Source organism: Festucalex cinctus, chromosome 11 (assembly GCF_051991245.1).
Source record: "Festucalex cinctus isolate MCC-2025b chromosome 11, RoL_Fcin_1.0, whole genome shotgun sequence".
Classification (NCBI taxonomy): domain Eukaryota; kingdom Metazoa; phylum Chordata; class Actinopteri; order Syngnathiformes; family Syngnathidae; genus Festucalex; species Festucalex cinctus.
This window is the reverse complement of record NC_135421.1, coordinates 20,241,699-20,258,439: the sequence shown is the minus strand read 5'-3', so window position 1 is coordinate 20,258,439 and position 16,741 is coordinate 20,241,699. Positions and strand designations below refer to the sequence as shown.

Here is a 16,741-nt window from a genome sequence, read left to right as displayed (position 1 = left end):
CTATTTATGTAAAAAGAGAAAAGACTCTCTCAAATGATCTTAGACTCCAATGAGATAAAGTCTGAATAATATCACGACATCCCAACACCAATGCTACTTTCATTAGCCCGTCTTTGGCATTTTGCATTGTCCGCTAGCTTAATGCTACCGAACGTTTGCCAGAGAGTTAAGTTGTGTTTTATTAATTAAATACACCATATGCAATTCTTTTTTTTTTTTTTTTTTCAGTAAAATTCAACTGTGAGGCAATACTGCAAACAGCTTGAAGCCACTTTTTATAATCATTTCTCACTATCTGCCAAACTAGTGCTTGTGAAATCCGCTAACGCCGTCTAGCTAGTGGCTCGAATATTTGCTCGCAATGCAAGACAAGTAGTACAACTTTTAATTTTTCCTTGAGGGAATTCTAAAGGATTCTATAGCAGGGTAACATAACAACACACTACAACTTCACTTAAGAGACTATATACACACAGACATACTATATCTAGTGCTTGTTTTGCTACCTAGCGGCATTAAGACAGGACGTACCGTCTTATTTGAGAACACTTTGGACAGTTGAGTGAGCTTGGTGACCTTCGGGGTAGCAGATTAAAATGAAAATCAATTGGAAGCATTGTTTTTGGCATTTTTACATCAAACACAGAACAACACTGCAGTTACAGAGGCTGTTTGTGTCTAGTGCTCAGCTCCTACATGGCCTTTGCATGGAAACGGCACCGGATGGCATTCGGGGAGCCACAGAGGGAGCACACAGGAACAATAGCGGCAGAAAAACCTATTTGCTCCGAAGAGAGCGCAGGAGGAGAGAAGCTGGCAGTACAAATAATTCACATCCCCGACACAGACGGCGCAAGCAGGGCGCTACGAGAACAATGAGCCAGGGGTTGTTTGTATTTGAGCGTGTCTTTGGATGGATCGGGGGGGAGGTTTGGAGGAGACAGAAGTTTTGACCTGCCTGCTGTCGAAGACGGGCAGACACAAGAGTAGACTATGAAGGACAGAATAGAAGTCAGTCAGCTTCATTTGGTGTGCTCTTATTGTGGAAATTCTGAAGCATTACCACATAAGTTATCGTGATTTTTATTCTAAACACATTTGTTGTCATGTAACAACTTCCACATAACACTTCTGATTTACACTGTTCAAAGTTCAACTTGCTTCAAAAATTTACACCTCCCGGGGTATATATCGTCTGATTCCACATTACTTACAGTATTCGCACAATTTAACGTTAAATATCAACTTTTCCCCATTCATTTTCAATCGGATAAACATTAAACTATTTCTAAGTATCACTTTCTACGCCCACTTCCATACATATAACTTATCATTACGATGTGTTTGATACTGCTCGTTGGCACAGTTGGTAAAGTGCATTGTCCAGTAACCAGGAGGTCATCATTTTATAACTCATCTTTCAATTTACTTCATAAGCATTCCACATGCATTCAAATCTTAGCACTCAGCATTCAGCATTCCCACGCAATTTCTCTAGAAATTGCACTTAGTCTAGTCTGGTTTATAAAGTAGCAGTCAAATCAGGATGCAATGAACTCTCCAGATTAAAAAAAAACAACAACACTAAGGGACTAGAAATGTCATTTGGGGCAAACAATGTGATATGGTTACGGCTAAAAACGGTAGATGTGATCATGCAAGGATCTCCTATGAGCAGACATGTGATTCTTGGCCTCAATGGAACTCTTTGTGCGTAACGTGTTCAAGTTAACCCCTTCAAACTGACGGATTAGAGGTCACACAAGTCAATGTGCGTACTGTGCTGAAACATCAATGAAACGACAGGATTAGAGAATATATCAAGCATGGGTTTATGAAATACCCAACGCCAAACCCTCGAGTCTTCGATGGTTCGGTGCACGAAAAAAAAACATTCTTGTATTCTGTCACAATGTTATTCAGTGTCAAATTCAGTGTTATACAAATGTATCGCAGGCCATTTAAAGTCACTTACAGACCACATGATGACTCAACTGTTTTGTGGTTAAAAGTTACAAACAAGACGCACCGTAACGTTGAGTGTCGGCCCGCCCGGGTGATGCCGTTCCCGCTGAGGGGGGTTGGCAGCGTGTTGCCTCCGTGCAGGTCCTCGATGGAGCGACTCCAAGGTTTGGACTTGTCCAGGAGGGCCTCTGGACTGTATTCCACACCGTCGCCATCAAACCTGTCATATCAAGGAAACAAATGGGAGATTACCACAGATGAATATAATATCAATGATGCTTTTGAGATGAGTAATATTACAAAGCATTTCACCAACAACAATACTGACTTTGTTGCTTTTGGCAGGAAAAAGCTGCCAGTGAGCGTTACGATTGACAGCATGTTGGCTTTCGGGTCGACTCAGGGTAAACAAACATTCGTAATGTGCACATTGTATAATAACATATGGTGAAGTGGGGTGTTTGAATTAATCACTTAAGTGCAGGGTTCTTAGAACAAGAGACCTTGTGAGTGACTAATAATCCCGCTATCAATCTTTGGAAAAGAAGCTAAAGGGCCCGAGTGACTTTTGGAGCTAGTGTGCGCCGCATGGGTGACGCATGGGTGACTTTGCAGAATGGCAGCATTGTCTTGTTGTCACTTGTGCATATAGTCGCGCATTCGGGCTGGAAGAGTGAATAGGCTGGAAGTGACTTACGTGACAGCGTACTGTGCAAAAGAAAGATATTCCACCAGCACGTCCAGGCCTTTGTTTTCCTCGTTGAGGAACTCTCGCACCCACCTGAAAACAACAGAAAAATCGAGATGGGCAAGTCTTTGAGAAAATGAAACTAAACGTAAAAAAAACAAATCTTCCAATTTTGTGGCGCTTTGACTCTACGAAAAATCTTTTCTGAATTTTTGTTTCCACACAGGTGTTATTTAATTGCCTTTGTAGTTCAATTTATTAGCATTTAAATGGGAGTGTTTCGTTAGTGTACAGTGGTGCCTCAACATTTTGCAGTTCACTTATTGAGGATTCACTATAGCGCATATTTGTATTTGGGTCCAAAATACCTATATTACGGGGTTTATCTTGGGTTGTACCTTGCTATGTTGCTATTTTATTAACCATCACCACACGCTTAACCACCCGCGCCACCCACCACCACTCCCGGATTTACTCTATTCTTTATTTTGGCTGCTATTTTTCTTATTATATTGATATAGTGAACACCCGCGAATAATGAGGGAACACCATATATAAAAGCATTTTCTGATGTTTAATATTTTTTACCAGGTACTGTGTCACTATCAAGGTACTTTATACAGTTTTTTTTTAATTTGGATATCAATACCATATCATATTTGGTAATCACATGTCAAAAAATGATCAACAGTCGATTCACATTGGGATGCATTCAAGTTTAAGACACTTTTAGGTCTGCACTTTTTTTCTTTTTTTTTATGCTTTCCTGAAACACAGAGAATCTTTATTTAGTCCAGACCTCTTAAGGTGTTCCTCTGACAGGCCCAATTGTTTGGTAATGAGAGAAATTTGCAGGGTATAAACATAATGGCACCCAGGCATGCTCATTGGAAGTCCCCTGGCTGTGTCCTTATAGGCCCTCCTGCAGTGTTATTACTGTGGACACTTGGCGATAGGGTCCAGTTAAGCAGTGCCTGGTAGTGTTGTGGTGGGGGTGGGTGGGGGTTTAATAGTGCCAGGGGGTGTAGTCATGTTGTGCCACATGGTAATCATTACCACAGGACAACTCACAAGCCTCTCATTCACCACATGTTGGTGACCACGACACAACATGTGAGGAGCGCAGCCACAATCTGCCATTATACGCAGCCACGTACATTTCACCTCTCAACAACACAAGCTGTAATTATTCACTGTCTGAGCGGGTGACATCTTGCCCCCTCGCCACCGCCAGCAACCCCCCACCCCACCCTTCTACCCCGCTCCCATTATGCTAATGCACCATTGTCTAGATTAAGACGATTACTGATGTAATCTAGTTTACTGGCATAAGGTCTTGGACAATTAAATTAATCTGTGTAAACAATTCCTGGACTGTATTGACACACGGACGTAACTCCCAAATGGTTTATTCTGAGAATTGGTTTATAAACTTGGTGGCATGATTGAGGCAAAATATGACAACTCCGCCTACTTTTTCTGCATGGGTTGTTGGCGTGTTAACAATCCGGCGCTGACTCACCCTATATGATTGGTCCGCAATGATATTTCCAGTTCTCTCAGGACTTGGGTGGACTCCTGAACTCTTCGGCGGAATTTCTAAGGAACAAGAAGGATGAGTTAATATTTTATCAAGCCAACTAGGTCTGCAAATCAACTCACATGGGTGTTTGAGGCTAGCTAGCATAGCAGGAGGCATTTACTACACGTAATTGAGAAAGCAAGGATTGGGTTCAGCAACACAATATTATCCGTGGCCGTTAAAGCCGCCAGTAACCGCTGAGCACTGTGAGCAGTAAATGAAACGGAGAGCTGACTCACTGGAAACTGTGAATATGTAGTAGGTCTTGCATGTGATCTTGTTTACCCGTGTTAGGTTTATAATTAGCACTAATCTTTCCTGGCAGCTCGATAAAATTGACTAACCAAATTGGTTAAAAAACCTAGCAGGACGCTGTCGTGGAAAAAGAGAAATGGGTGTGACATTATTGATGAATGTCTAGCAGCAAGAACAAATATTCATCACCAGATAATGACCGGTAGTGATTAAACATGCTTGTGGTAAAGAAGGAATTCTTTATTAGTAGCATAACAGAAAGGAAATGTAATGTCTTGAAATGGTAAACATTGTAGTACATTTTTAACTAGAGATGACACCACAAGAAGTTACATTTGAATTATGAAATTAAAATATCATTTTCTGCATTTGAAACTAACTAAAAAAGGCTGAATAGCAGAATAGTTTGTCGAGCAACGATCTGATCTGGTTCCACCTTCGCAAACGTGCAAATTATTGGACAAATAAAGTTTTGACAGTTATTACAAATATTTGCTCCTAAAACTGACTGTTGGCTATTCTAATTTGGTTTAGCACCTGATTTTGGAAGCGACCTATTACAAAAGTTAGGTTACGTTCTGTATCAAGAAGAACGACATACAACATAAGTGACTGAGCAATCGTGATTCAAAATAGTGAGAACATGAAACATTTCCTATCAAAGCCCTTGTAACATGAAAATACATGTCTTGTGAATCAGACAAAACATCTCTGCCAAATCTGAATGAAAAATTGCCACAAGTTGTATAAAGTGAGAATCATGAAAAAAAAAAAAAAAAAAAAATCAAACCGTTGTTTCTGCTCTCAAATGCTGCGGGCGTGTCAGCCGAATAATAAACGCTATATTGTCCAGCAACTTTCTTACGCCTACATATGTTTGAGTTAGGAGAATATATCCGCTTAAAGCCTTTTGTGACTGGAATATGATGAGAGGCACTAGCAACTAGCTAGCTTGCGAGCTAACAGCCTTTGAAACTTGCAATTGTGCAAGATAGCTGCTAACACAAAGGCACTTCAATTTTTTTTTTATATACCGGTAGCTGGGGAGGGGCACATCATGACGGATTCCCCATTGCGTCACTGGACGCCGTTGGGCCTCGCCTTAAAGATTGGGTACATAGCATTTTACAAGGTCTTCATAGGAACTGCATTTCCAACAGCTTCGTCCTCAGCACACCCATCCATTCACTTTCATGAAAATCTATCATTTTGCGCAATAAAACGAAACTTCGCTCTTCATGTACAAGCGAGTACTGTCACGTCTTGCTGTGTGAAATTTTCAGAGAGGAAACAACTCCATGTAAACATCCAAAGAAGAGAGCAGTTCCCACCCTGTGTCTTCAGGCTTGGGCGGAGTGTGTTTGGCACATGAGCAGATGAGAAACAGTGTTTTTATTAGGGAGGAGCCCTTTTGTGAGGAAAGCATATTTTGGGGTACTGTGCAGGCTCCCAGAGCGCTCCCCCTCTCCTCTCCTCCAGGCAACCACCACACACTCCACATAAGTACAACCAGCTGCGACCCAGAGGAGGAGGAGGAGAGCGACGAGGAGAGTGGAGCAGCGAAAAGTGTACAAGAGGAGAATTTGTCAATCCTGGAAACGTATCAATGGCTGATACATTCTTGAGGACTGGTTGGATGGGAGCTCAACCTCCTTGGGCGCCCATTGGCTGGGAGCCGCCCCCGAGGAATGCACCGGAGCCTGCCTATACGGAAAGCTGAGGCAATGACCTGCAGCTCTCTCGCGCTGCCGCACAAAGTGGCAATTGTTTGAGTTTGAAGAAAAGGGGGACGGCACAGGAATGTAGAAAGAAGCCCCATAACTCTTTCTCTCTTCCTCTGGTGCCTCTTTTTGTCTGCGTCCCTCCCTCTCTTGCTACCAACGTCTTGTTTTTACCCCTCTCGCATGTCGCCTTTCTCTCCTCAGGCCACTTCTCCTTGGCAATCCTCACTTTTACACTGGAAATTAACAGCCGTGTGTCCTTCGGGCTCTTGACTGAGGAACAAAAACATGCAGTCGTCAAATCTGTTAACTGTTAAAACAAAACGACACATGCTGAACAAATATGTCTTCTGGGGGTGTACTGTAGACCCAAGAACGGCTGTTGTGATGAGGCAGCACTGCCATCCAACCAGACACTCTGATTTGGATCATGAAAACTATCGAATATTTTTAGAATCGGTTAATCAGATTCATTTTAAAATGCGTTACGAAAGCATTTTTCCCCCCCGATTACTGCTTATTAACCGTTGACGGTGAATAGTGTCGTACTATGTTACCGGTTTATTCATTGTTTTCCAATGTTGCAGTTTCCACCACAATGACGTCACTGTCAGCCCATTGAGAGGGCAACAAATAACAGTTTCAAGTCTGATCGGTAGCGGTTTCTCAAGCTTTCGGTTTTATATCACTAGCTTTGCTCCACCCTGAGAACACTGTTGCTTGTTGTACCAAGAAAGTTCCCAAACGGGCTTTGTGTGCTATCTGTGCTCAGCTAGAGAGACATCCTGGATGAGATAGGATGGTTCGAAAGGGTAAGGCTGTCTCACCTTTCTTGTGACTGCCGGGTCAAGATAACTCCTCAGCTTTTGGATGTATGTGTGTGGGGGGTTTTTCACTTGGAATCGCTCCTGTCAAAAAAAAAAAAAAAGAGAAAGCAAAAGAGTCAGAGGAGAAAAGGTTTTTACCAGAAAAGCACTCCTATGCAAGTTTGAGGACAATGTATAATAAATAAGCCGTTGTTGAAAGCGCTGGGTTATTCTTCAGTGGAACGTGCTTGTGCTGCGGCAGACACAATGTTTAAACCATCTCCAAGCACAAATGCAAAACTTGACGTATTGATTAATGAGTGCGTAGTGATGCTGTTTTTCTTGGAAAATTGCAACATTCACTTGCGTAACTCGGGTTCCCAAGCTAATATTTCCCTTCCGGCCCAGGCCAGAATATATCCACGTTTGAAACGACTCTCCCGGCGAGCATTTGTAAATGCAAACGTAACCGTCTGTTGGCGCTTGACATCAGACCCGATCCATTTTTTTCTCCCATTCTCTACAGCCAGCACAAAAATGTTATTTTTCAGAGGCGCCTAGCTGTTGTAAGCAGCTAGCTAACGGATAACTTTGCGATGAGGTTTGTAAATGATGACTGCAAATTTTAACAGCAACAATTGATTGAATACTGCCAAGTAATGACAACACTGGGCTCGAAGCGCGGTCATGCTCAAGGGCACTCCACCAGGTAGATAATCTGGGCAAGGTTAAGCCATTATTCCAAATTTAGGCAGACACTGTAAATAGCAAACGATTAGTGCTAACTCAGATCAACGGGATTATTAACATTATTACCAACTTGTGGTCTACTTTGTGTTACTATAAAATCCCTTTGATATTTGAGGTATTTACAACATTTTGGGGGGGATGATATTCATGTTAATCACCAAATGAATCGAAGAGACTAGACTGGTATTTTCCACAGTATTCACATGATTACAAAACAGACAAAATCAAACGCCCTTCGGCTCCCATTTATCTCACGTGACTGTGACATACAAACAGGAAAGATGCCATTTGATAGGAAACACTTGTTTCTGCTTAAAACTCAAATATAAATGTTCAATTCTAAAGATATGAGTAGCTGGTTAAACATATACGGTATTTGAACGATCATTTTAGTACAAGGTCAGTCAGAGGATGTTTTAACCTTGCCGTATCATTATTTCATCTGCGAAGCGTTAATATTTATGGACTGCAGGGTATGTTGTTAAGGGTGTAGAACCTGTCATTTCCATTCCTTTGGGTTCCCCCGGGCAGTGTTGCTATGGTAACTAAAAAGAGACACCCTGTCGCTTTGACACAGGAAAGTACTCAGTCGGATGTGGGCAAAGAAGTCAGAAAACTGATCAATTTATGCACTCTGCCTGATAACTGGATTATACTACACCTTTACTAAGGATTTTGGGGTATATACATATACACTGTTCAAATGTCAGTTTTTTTGTGATATACAATAAAAAAAATTAAAAATTAGAAGCAATACACGCATGCAATTGCGTACATGCATTTAGTCAATGTTTGCAAATGACATTCAGATAATAAAATGCGTTAATGTCAAAATATTACGGTATTTTGTATTTATTTTATATTACGCGAATACGCAAGTAATTTAGCTGATTAATCGTGATTAATCAAAATTAAAAGTGCGATTAATCAGATTAAAAATTGTAATCGTTTGACAGCACTAAAAAAAAAATACACGAGGATTAGTTTTAGAAATTAGTCCTCTTGTTCTCATTTTCTGTACCACAAAAAACATGACATTTAAAAAGGGATGTATAGACTTTTTATACCCACCCTAAGTACATTGGACACTCCAATTTTAAGGGAGTTAAGATGGACGCTTCTGTCCATATTTTTATATCTACATTTAAAAAATTTTTTTTTACCCTTTTGAATAATCTATCTGTTTTTTTGTGTGTGTGTTTTTTTCTTCTTGTTTTTGTTTTATTCTATAGGGGGAAAAAATCTTAAAGATGGACGTTTCTGAGAATTGCTTTCAGATACTAAAAATAAATCCTCTTGTTTAGCTTGATGTCTTACTGTAACAGTAGCGCCAAAAAAAAAAAAAAAAAAAAAAAAAGGATCTCTGACTGTCAGTCAGCCTCCCAGTGGGCTCGGTGGCACTGTTCCCTTCAGGGTCAGTGGCCATCTATACACTCGGGGTGGGCGGTGGTCCTCATCGCTTACCCGATGTTCTCTTCTGCTCACACAGGCAGAAAGCTCTTGTCACGGAGGCTGCGGGCCGAGTGGAAGCATCGAGAACAGCAGCAAGCGCACAGTGTGCAGCGCTGACGCAAATAACAAGGCCGGGCTATTTAACCGGCTAACTGATGCGAACGCCCCGCTGAGCCACTTAAGCCACTTGATGCCAGACCAGTGTGTCAAGACAGGGAAAGACTTAGATTTACTAAAAAGGTTTGCGCGTATAAAAAGGGGACATAAACGTAATTGATCACGCAAACGGGACAGCGGCAAAATTGGAAAATAAACATTTTTGAAATGCCAGAAACAAAAAAAATATTTGCTGCACTATTCTGTGACAATTGGTGTGGTCTTCTCCCAGAATAGTTATAGATGCAATGTTACGTATGATGGGCTGATATCCAGTTGCCAATTCACTCAGTATGTGTTATCAGGCATTCTCTTACTACGCCACAGTTGATTAGGGAAATATAGCCAATCAAATTCAAACCCCTTCATCCGGTCAGACCACAAAAGTGCTTCGTTGTCATTCTGGAAGAGAAGGTCAGTCTTTTCTCCAGAGCTCCAGGAGGCTTAGCCTGTTCTTTGTCAAGCGCTTGGCATCAACAGTGCTACGTTGAAAGGTGGGCTTGGTGGATGTGACAGACGCTGCAATAACTGTCTCTGTGCGCACTGCTAATGTAGCTTAGGGTAACCAAAAAAAAACTAGCTAATACTAATACTTTACCTCAGAGAAAATAATAAAACAGCTGTTTATTCATTTCTGGAGTGAATGGAGTTGACAGAAAGGTGGTTTGTAATCTATTAATAAAGTTTGACTGACCTATCTGACTTTTGTTGACATTTCCTTTAGCGCAGCACCATCTAATGGATGCATAACGTAACCCCAGCCTCTCCTGTAGTGCCTTATATATGGAAAAAGTTTTAAAATATGTCATTCATTGAAGGTGTGCCTTATAATGAGGTGCGCCTTATAATGCGGTGCGCCTTATATATGGAAAAGGTTTTAAAATATGTCATTCATTGAAGATGCGCCTTATAATGCGGATAATACGGTACCTTCTGTGGCCAGTGTGCGTAAACCTCAATGCGAGCAATAAAATGACATCGGCGTACAAAGTTTACGTCACCCACCTGATCGCAGATGAGCTCCCACTTCTTCTCGTTGTCGTACTGCCGCAACAGACGAGCTTTGTCCGGAGGGAGATTCATTGAGTTCTGGAGGAGAGAAGAATGTCACAGTTAATTGGCCGCAAATGATGAAATATCGTCACATCGCACGAGTACAGTCAAGGGCCGGCGAGCAAGATTGACAATGACTGCCGCACACGCAGAAGAAAGTTAACTGAGCTTTATTATCTTTGCAAAAGGCAGAATATTTGACTAGATCTGAAAAGATTGTGCAGCACGACTTAATCTTGTGGCCATTGAGTGGATTGCAAACAAGCTTAGTGCCGCCTTCTCATTTGTGATTTCCATGGAACTTTGCGAAACTATGCAATGTTCTGAAAACTATTTTCATGACGCTCTGTTCAGAAAGACGCGCTCCCCCTCTCCCATAACCATTGTAGTCCCTTTCTGTCAAGGATATAGCTCCATGTCTATTGCCTCTGTTGAATCCATTAGGACAGTCACCTATGACAAAATCCGTCCCTCTTATGAAAGAGCTCCATTAGTGTGTATCCAAACTGATAACTTCAAAATAAGGTATTGACATCCTGACAACTTTCTCCTGATAGCGGTTTCTACGGAATTGCTACGATTTCCAAGTGACTTTGTGAATGTGGAATGAATCTAATCTGATCCATGTGTTTGCCATCAATCCAAGTCTGAAAAATAAGGTCGACGCTCTCATTCAAAGGTTTTCTCACAAATACTTGCTTTATTCCACTTCCTATCGTCAACATCTGTTTTATGTCGGAGCAGGCATACGCATGGCTCACTGCTGCAATGAAAATGACAAGAATTACACTGTCTGGATAATGTTTAGTGTATGCAGGTAAACGATTTAGGATGCTGTCTCACCTACAGTTTGCTTTCTTTGCTCGGTTTATGAACTTGCTTATTTTCCCCTAGGTTTCTACTTCACTGTTTAAGTCTTCAGTATTCCAATTGAAAATCCAGCTGGTCGTCCATTGATTTTCAATACCGCTTATCCTCATTTGGGCCAATTGCAGTCTAAATTAAAATTAATGAAAACACAAACTGCAGAGTAAGTATTTTTGTTAAAGTGGGCGTTTCCTTTTTTGTAAGAAAACACAAGTGCCAATCATTTCTCGTTAGGTAACAACCGGTCATATCATGACTAACCAACAGAAGCAGTTCGAAGCTACCTCACGCAGCAATTTATTCAGAAGTGACGCGGAATTAGCAGCCCTGCTGCTTGACAGGTACGTTTATCACCTATTTGGATTTTTTTAATTGACTGTCATAATAACACAAGAATAAGTCATGTTTCCAAAGCTAATGTTAGCTTGTTTACAACGCTAATGCTAGCTTAATCGGGCACTGTTTCAGCCAGACTGAAACAGACTGAAACCCCAGATTCCGCCTTTTTAAATGTCCAAAACTTGAAATTGTATCTTCTCTCACAAAGGGATAAAAACTCAAGGCGCTAGCGATAAAACCAATAAAATCTAAGTGGTTTGGTTTTGCTTCTTGAATATGTTTTCCACTGTTTCCCACCCGCCCTGATTGGACAGACTGGCTCATCTTTCAGTGTTGACTCTAACATATTGATTTTCCAACAGAGCTCTCCAGGGGTGCAAAGAGGAAGAAAGATGATGAATACCCTCCGAAGAAGTCTATTTTTATGAATGAGTAATGCAGAGTCAGGTGCTGAGCGAGCATTGTCCGGTCTCCAACTGGCTTCAGAGTTCTTCAAATATTTTATTTGTCAGTGTCATGTCATGTATTATTGTCTGGCCTACATAGCATGTAATTTAATAATGAAACACTGCATTTGTAACAAACAACTGGACAACTGCTAGATTGTAAAAATCCTGTGACCGTTTATTGTGACTAATAAGAACAGTCCTCTTGCAAAGAACAGATTCATAGAACTGAACTTGGGCAGAGGAGTGAAAATATCAGCTATCTTCAATACAAAGAAAGGTTTCAGTTCCCGCCAGTGTCCCCTGCAGGAATGACCACCTAATTTAATCAGTATTCAGCAGACGCGGCGAAGTTACAGATTGCCGCCGGACTCAATGCTGGGAATCAGGGGGAGCGGCCAGATAGCTACCTAGTGCCAGCTTCATGTCCCGTCACATATTAACTCATTCACTGCCGTGGACGTTGATATTTGTCATTTGGAATCCACATTTACTGACACCGTCGAATATTCGTTAAGTGTGGTTTTCAACAAGCCTTTTCACTTTTTGGGCAAAACCTGGTCATTTTGGTGAAACTTCCCCGTGTTCTACTGCTGATTACTAAAGAACAGAAAAAAGGATAAACAATATGGAGGATTCTACTTTGAAAACAGATGACAGTGAATGAGTTGAAAACATGACACCTGAATTTCAGTCACAGTAAGGTTCGCTATTTATATATTTGCAATGCAAGTAAAAAATGGGATTTGGTAAATTTTAACCAAGTTGTGGGTTAGCTCAGCTGTAGTTTCCCGTTTGGTGAAGGTCCAAGTCAAGCAAAGAATTACTCGTACCAGTCTACTTCACATTGTCCAAGCGCTAATAAGTTGTGATAGGCGTTCATCATACTGGAGGTCAGGTTACCTTAAGTCCGCAACCACCGAATGGCGTCTTCAGTGTGTGGGCCCGTTGGTTCGAACTTGGGAGAGGTGACATTTTTGCAAAGTGACGACATAACCCCCACCACTAAACAGACCGTCATGGTTACATTAGGAGGATCAGGAATTCGTTAGGTTAACTGATAACGCAAAAAGGAAATGTTATGGCTAGGCTGATGTGGATAAGGGTGGAGCTGTTAAGACTAGACCACAATGACACGTTTGTCTCATTATCACATGTATCTAATGGAGCCCCAAAAATATCACATGGTACAAAAAGCAGTCCAAAAAAAGATGTGGATCATAAATGATCCGAGTAACAGATGTCCTTTAAAGCATTTTTTTGCTACATCCTATAGCGAGATGTAACTCATCCTATAACAACTTGTCACCCACAGCAGCTGCTTGTAATCTTACAGGCAGCTGTGAAGACTGCTAGACCCAATACAGCTAAACAGCACAACACAAAGTGTGTGAACTGACTTTAAGGAAGTTGCAATAATACAAACACACACATGCAGCTGCATCTGACTGATACCGTAGCCTGAAATTACAACCGTGCCTGTGTGCAGCTAGCATAACTGAATGCAGTGACCCAAAGCATGAGACACTCCCTGCATGCAGCAATAAAAAAAATCAAAAAAAAAATCAAGATGACACAGGGGAACTCCGGCAGATTTCACTGGCAGCTGGCCCACATCTGTACTTCATGTTCGTGAATTTGAGCAAAAGCATGATGATCAAATTTTAGTTAACATTTGTTCGATTATTTCCACTTTTGGAATGACGTGACACTAATGTGGACCAGGTTGGTCAAATTACCCGTGTTTCACTATTCTGTTGAAGAATGTAGTACAAGGAATCTATACAAACTGTAATGTACAGTACTAAAATTAGTGGGACTTCTCACATCAAGGTTTTTTGGGGAGAAAAAAAAAAAAAAATAGTTGCTGTTTGACACTCCCAGCTCGAGGTTGAACAAAACAAAAAATAACTGTCTTAGGAAGTGTCTGCTAGCTCTGCTAGCTTTATGATAACACATAATACAGAAGAGGAGCTAGCTAAATATTACTATATTTTAAAGGAAACGGTAGCGAGACATGAAGACAGAAAATGTAGCCGTACTTAGATGCATATACCTTTTGTCCTCTCCAAAAAACAACTAATATTTTTACTGCATTTTGGCAAGTCCCTTAGTTGTGACACTCTTCTTCATTTGTGTCTGTACGTCTGTATTATACTGCCCCCTCTGGTCGCCAAGGCATGTACACCAGAAGGAGCACAATGTGGAATAATGACGTTTCCACTGGAAAAGATGATTTGAGTAACGTGCTCGTGTACTTTTCCTGATTTCATTTCATATTACATTCTCATGAAATATTAACATTGTCACCAACAAGACCAAGCCAAGCTTCAGCTGAACACCTGAAAACGATTTTCTCCACAAGCTGTATTTTAGAAAGGCAAAAACAAATGCACTTTTCAAGATTATGTCATCAAAACTAAACTTAGTTTCATATGGAGTCCCAAGTGACAAATACAGCTTCTCTCATTCATATCAGTAGGAAACTTTTGTTAGTATGGTGAATTTCTATAAAGTAGAATTTACCTGATGTCATACAATTTGAAGTTGTTTTTGGTTTTGTTCCCCCCCCCCCATAATTTCCAAAATGAAAATTAATTTTGGCCCAACCAGACTGTGTGTACACTAGAGTGGATTGGAGAGTTACAGATCTGACTAGATAATCCATCATCAGAAACATCGGTAATAAAGTTTTACACTTTTACTCATGAAAAGCAAGGCATACATGTATCAGTTGTTCAAAGGCTCTGCCAAAATTAGACGACAAACATAAATGGGTGTTTTTGTAACGTTTTACAATACGTTTTCAACGTGATAGTGCACAGTACTGTGGCCCTTTTCAGATGTTTTGGACTGATCCCAGGAAGGAGCACCCGACTGGCAGTTAAGTGCACATCAGAAACGAAATTCTATGGCAGCGAAGCACGTCGAAAGCCCCGTCACTTGCAGGTCTTCATTTATTCACCGTCTCTACTTTGGCGCCACTATTCTTGCAATATTCAGAAGAATTCTGACACGAAAGTGCTGCAAAATGGGCACAGCTCCTTCCGTTATTGGACCCGAGTTTGATCCACAACTCCTTCCTTCGTCCATCAGGCAAAAGAGCTGTTGATGACTACTTGTTGTGGAGCTGCAGCTGGGCCCCGAAGCAGGTCACACAGTAGTCGTTACAACCTAACAGCCTCGTCAAAGAGGAGGGCTTCAATGTCATAAACAAAACGTGGACATTGCTGCTGATATCACTTTTATGTTGATCTTGCCCCGGGCTTTAAGAAGATTCAAGATACAAACACAAGCAATTAGCATCCATGAATCCTCTCATTAAAAAAAAAAAAAAAAGAAAGAAACATACCACGCAAGTCGTAAAATGGCCAAAAATAGGCAGCTGGTTTAAATCCCAACAACCACCCACCATCCACCATCTGCCAGGAGGTCTGCAGGGGCACAACCTTCCCAACACAGCTGGTTGCAGGAACTAAAAAAGAAAAGATAGCCCACATGACAGACATCTTGGACTTCCATACAACTACAGCCTAAAGCAAGCTGTTTGAAAGGCATTTTCAACTTCTGAAGAATGTACAGTTTATCACTTTATGTCAAAACTGAAGCTATAGCACATCACACGTGTTTGCGATTGAGGCGAAACAGAGTGCACTAGTTTGCTTTATAAATAAGACCAAGAAAGTTGCGCTATATAATCCACACACTACGTACCAGCTCCCAGACAGCATCATTCAAAAACTAGCATTTACACAGAAAAGATTCTCTGCCCCTGAAAAATAGACTAATCATTCCCCCACCCCACCCCCACCAAAACAGATTGACAGCGACCATATTCTATTTTGTGTTAAGACATAGCTACAAGTACAGTTGTATACATTTAAAACGTTATCCATATTACCAATACAAAATATGCATGTGAGGTACTTCTTGTTATTTTTGCTCACTTGGGGGCATCATCCTCACATTCTACTGTAGTATCTGTAACGTTGTGTGTAGCTATAAAGGGGGGCCTGGTCTGATGAGTGACATGGGAGTCACTAGCGAATTTCAGTGTATTCTTGATCCGCTGTTAACTGGCTAACGGGTTAGCCAGTTTGCATTTTTGAGTGGCTCAGCGTCAGTTGTGGCCATGCAGCTAGCATATGAATATACTTGTTGTTTATTGTATTACCGTTACTTCAATTTTGTTTTAAACAAGCAGTGATAGGCTATATCAAATTAGAATAAAGTTTTTTATCATAGACATGCAGTTGTGCAAGGCAATTAATTATGCCTTGCAGAACATAAATAAGTGTGAAATGATCCCAAAACTTAAGACATTCTGTCTTTTACGCATTCCTTCCATCTGGCTCACACTCATTGCCATTGGAGTCTGCAGTATCATTACTCCATGTGGAAAAAAACGACACTGCAAAACTTGCGACAGAAAAAAAATCTGATGTGCAAGAATTGAAAATCGGCTATGACTGTATTCTCCACTGGTACAAAGCAATTCCAGTATTACTTCTTCAGCTTACACTATATGACATGCCACAACAAGAAACTCCTGACAATATACCAAAAAGCAGCGTCATAAGAAATAGCAGCAAATTACTCAACTCCACGGAAATGACATCACAGCACTCACATAAATGATAACTAGGTGTCGTTTTAAGCAC

At 41.0% G+C, this 16,741-nt stretch overlaps 1 protein-coding gene across 10 annotated transcripts in view; it reads right to left on the bottom strand.

Moving 5' to 3' along the window:
• Nucleotides 1-16,741, bottom strand: part of fmnl2a (formin-like 2a) — a 51,501-nt gene that overhangs the window by 22,075 nt on the left and 12,685 nt on the right. For 6 of the 10 annotated variants that reach the window (XM_077536530.1, XM_077536529.1, XM_077536528.1 and 3 more), the window contains exons 2-8: nucleotides 10,381-10,464; nucleotides 7,039-7,119; nucleotides 4,176-4,252; nucleotides 2,663-2,746; nucleotides 2,030-2,185; nucleotides 959-991; nucleotides 532-576 (exon numbers count right to left, since the gene is read on the bottom strand). In XM_077536530.1, the coding sequence (XP_077392656.1) occupies nucleotides 532-576; nucleotides 959-991; nucleotides 2,030-2,185; nucleotides 2,663-2,746; nucleotides 4,176-4,252; nucleotides 7,039-7,119; nucleotides 10,381-10,464 (560 nt within the window). The remainder of the gene's footprint in view (nucleotides 1-531; nucleotides 577-958; nucleotides 992-2,029; nucleotides 2,186-2,662; nucleotides 2,747-4,175; nucleotides 4,253-7,038; nucleotides 7,120-10,380; nucleotides 10,465-16,741) is intronic. The other 4 variants (XM_077536535.1, XM_077536538.1, XM_077536537.1 and 1 more) reach the window with 1 other exon arrangement.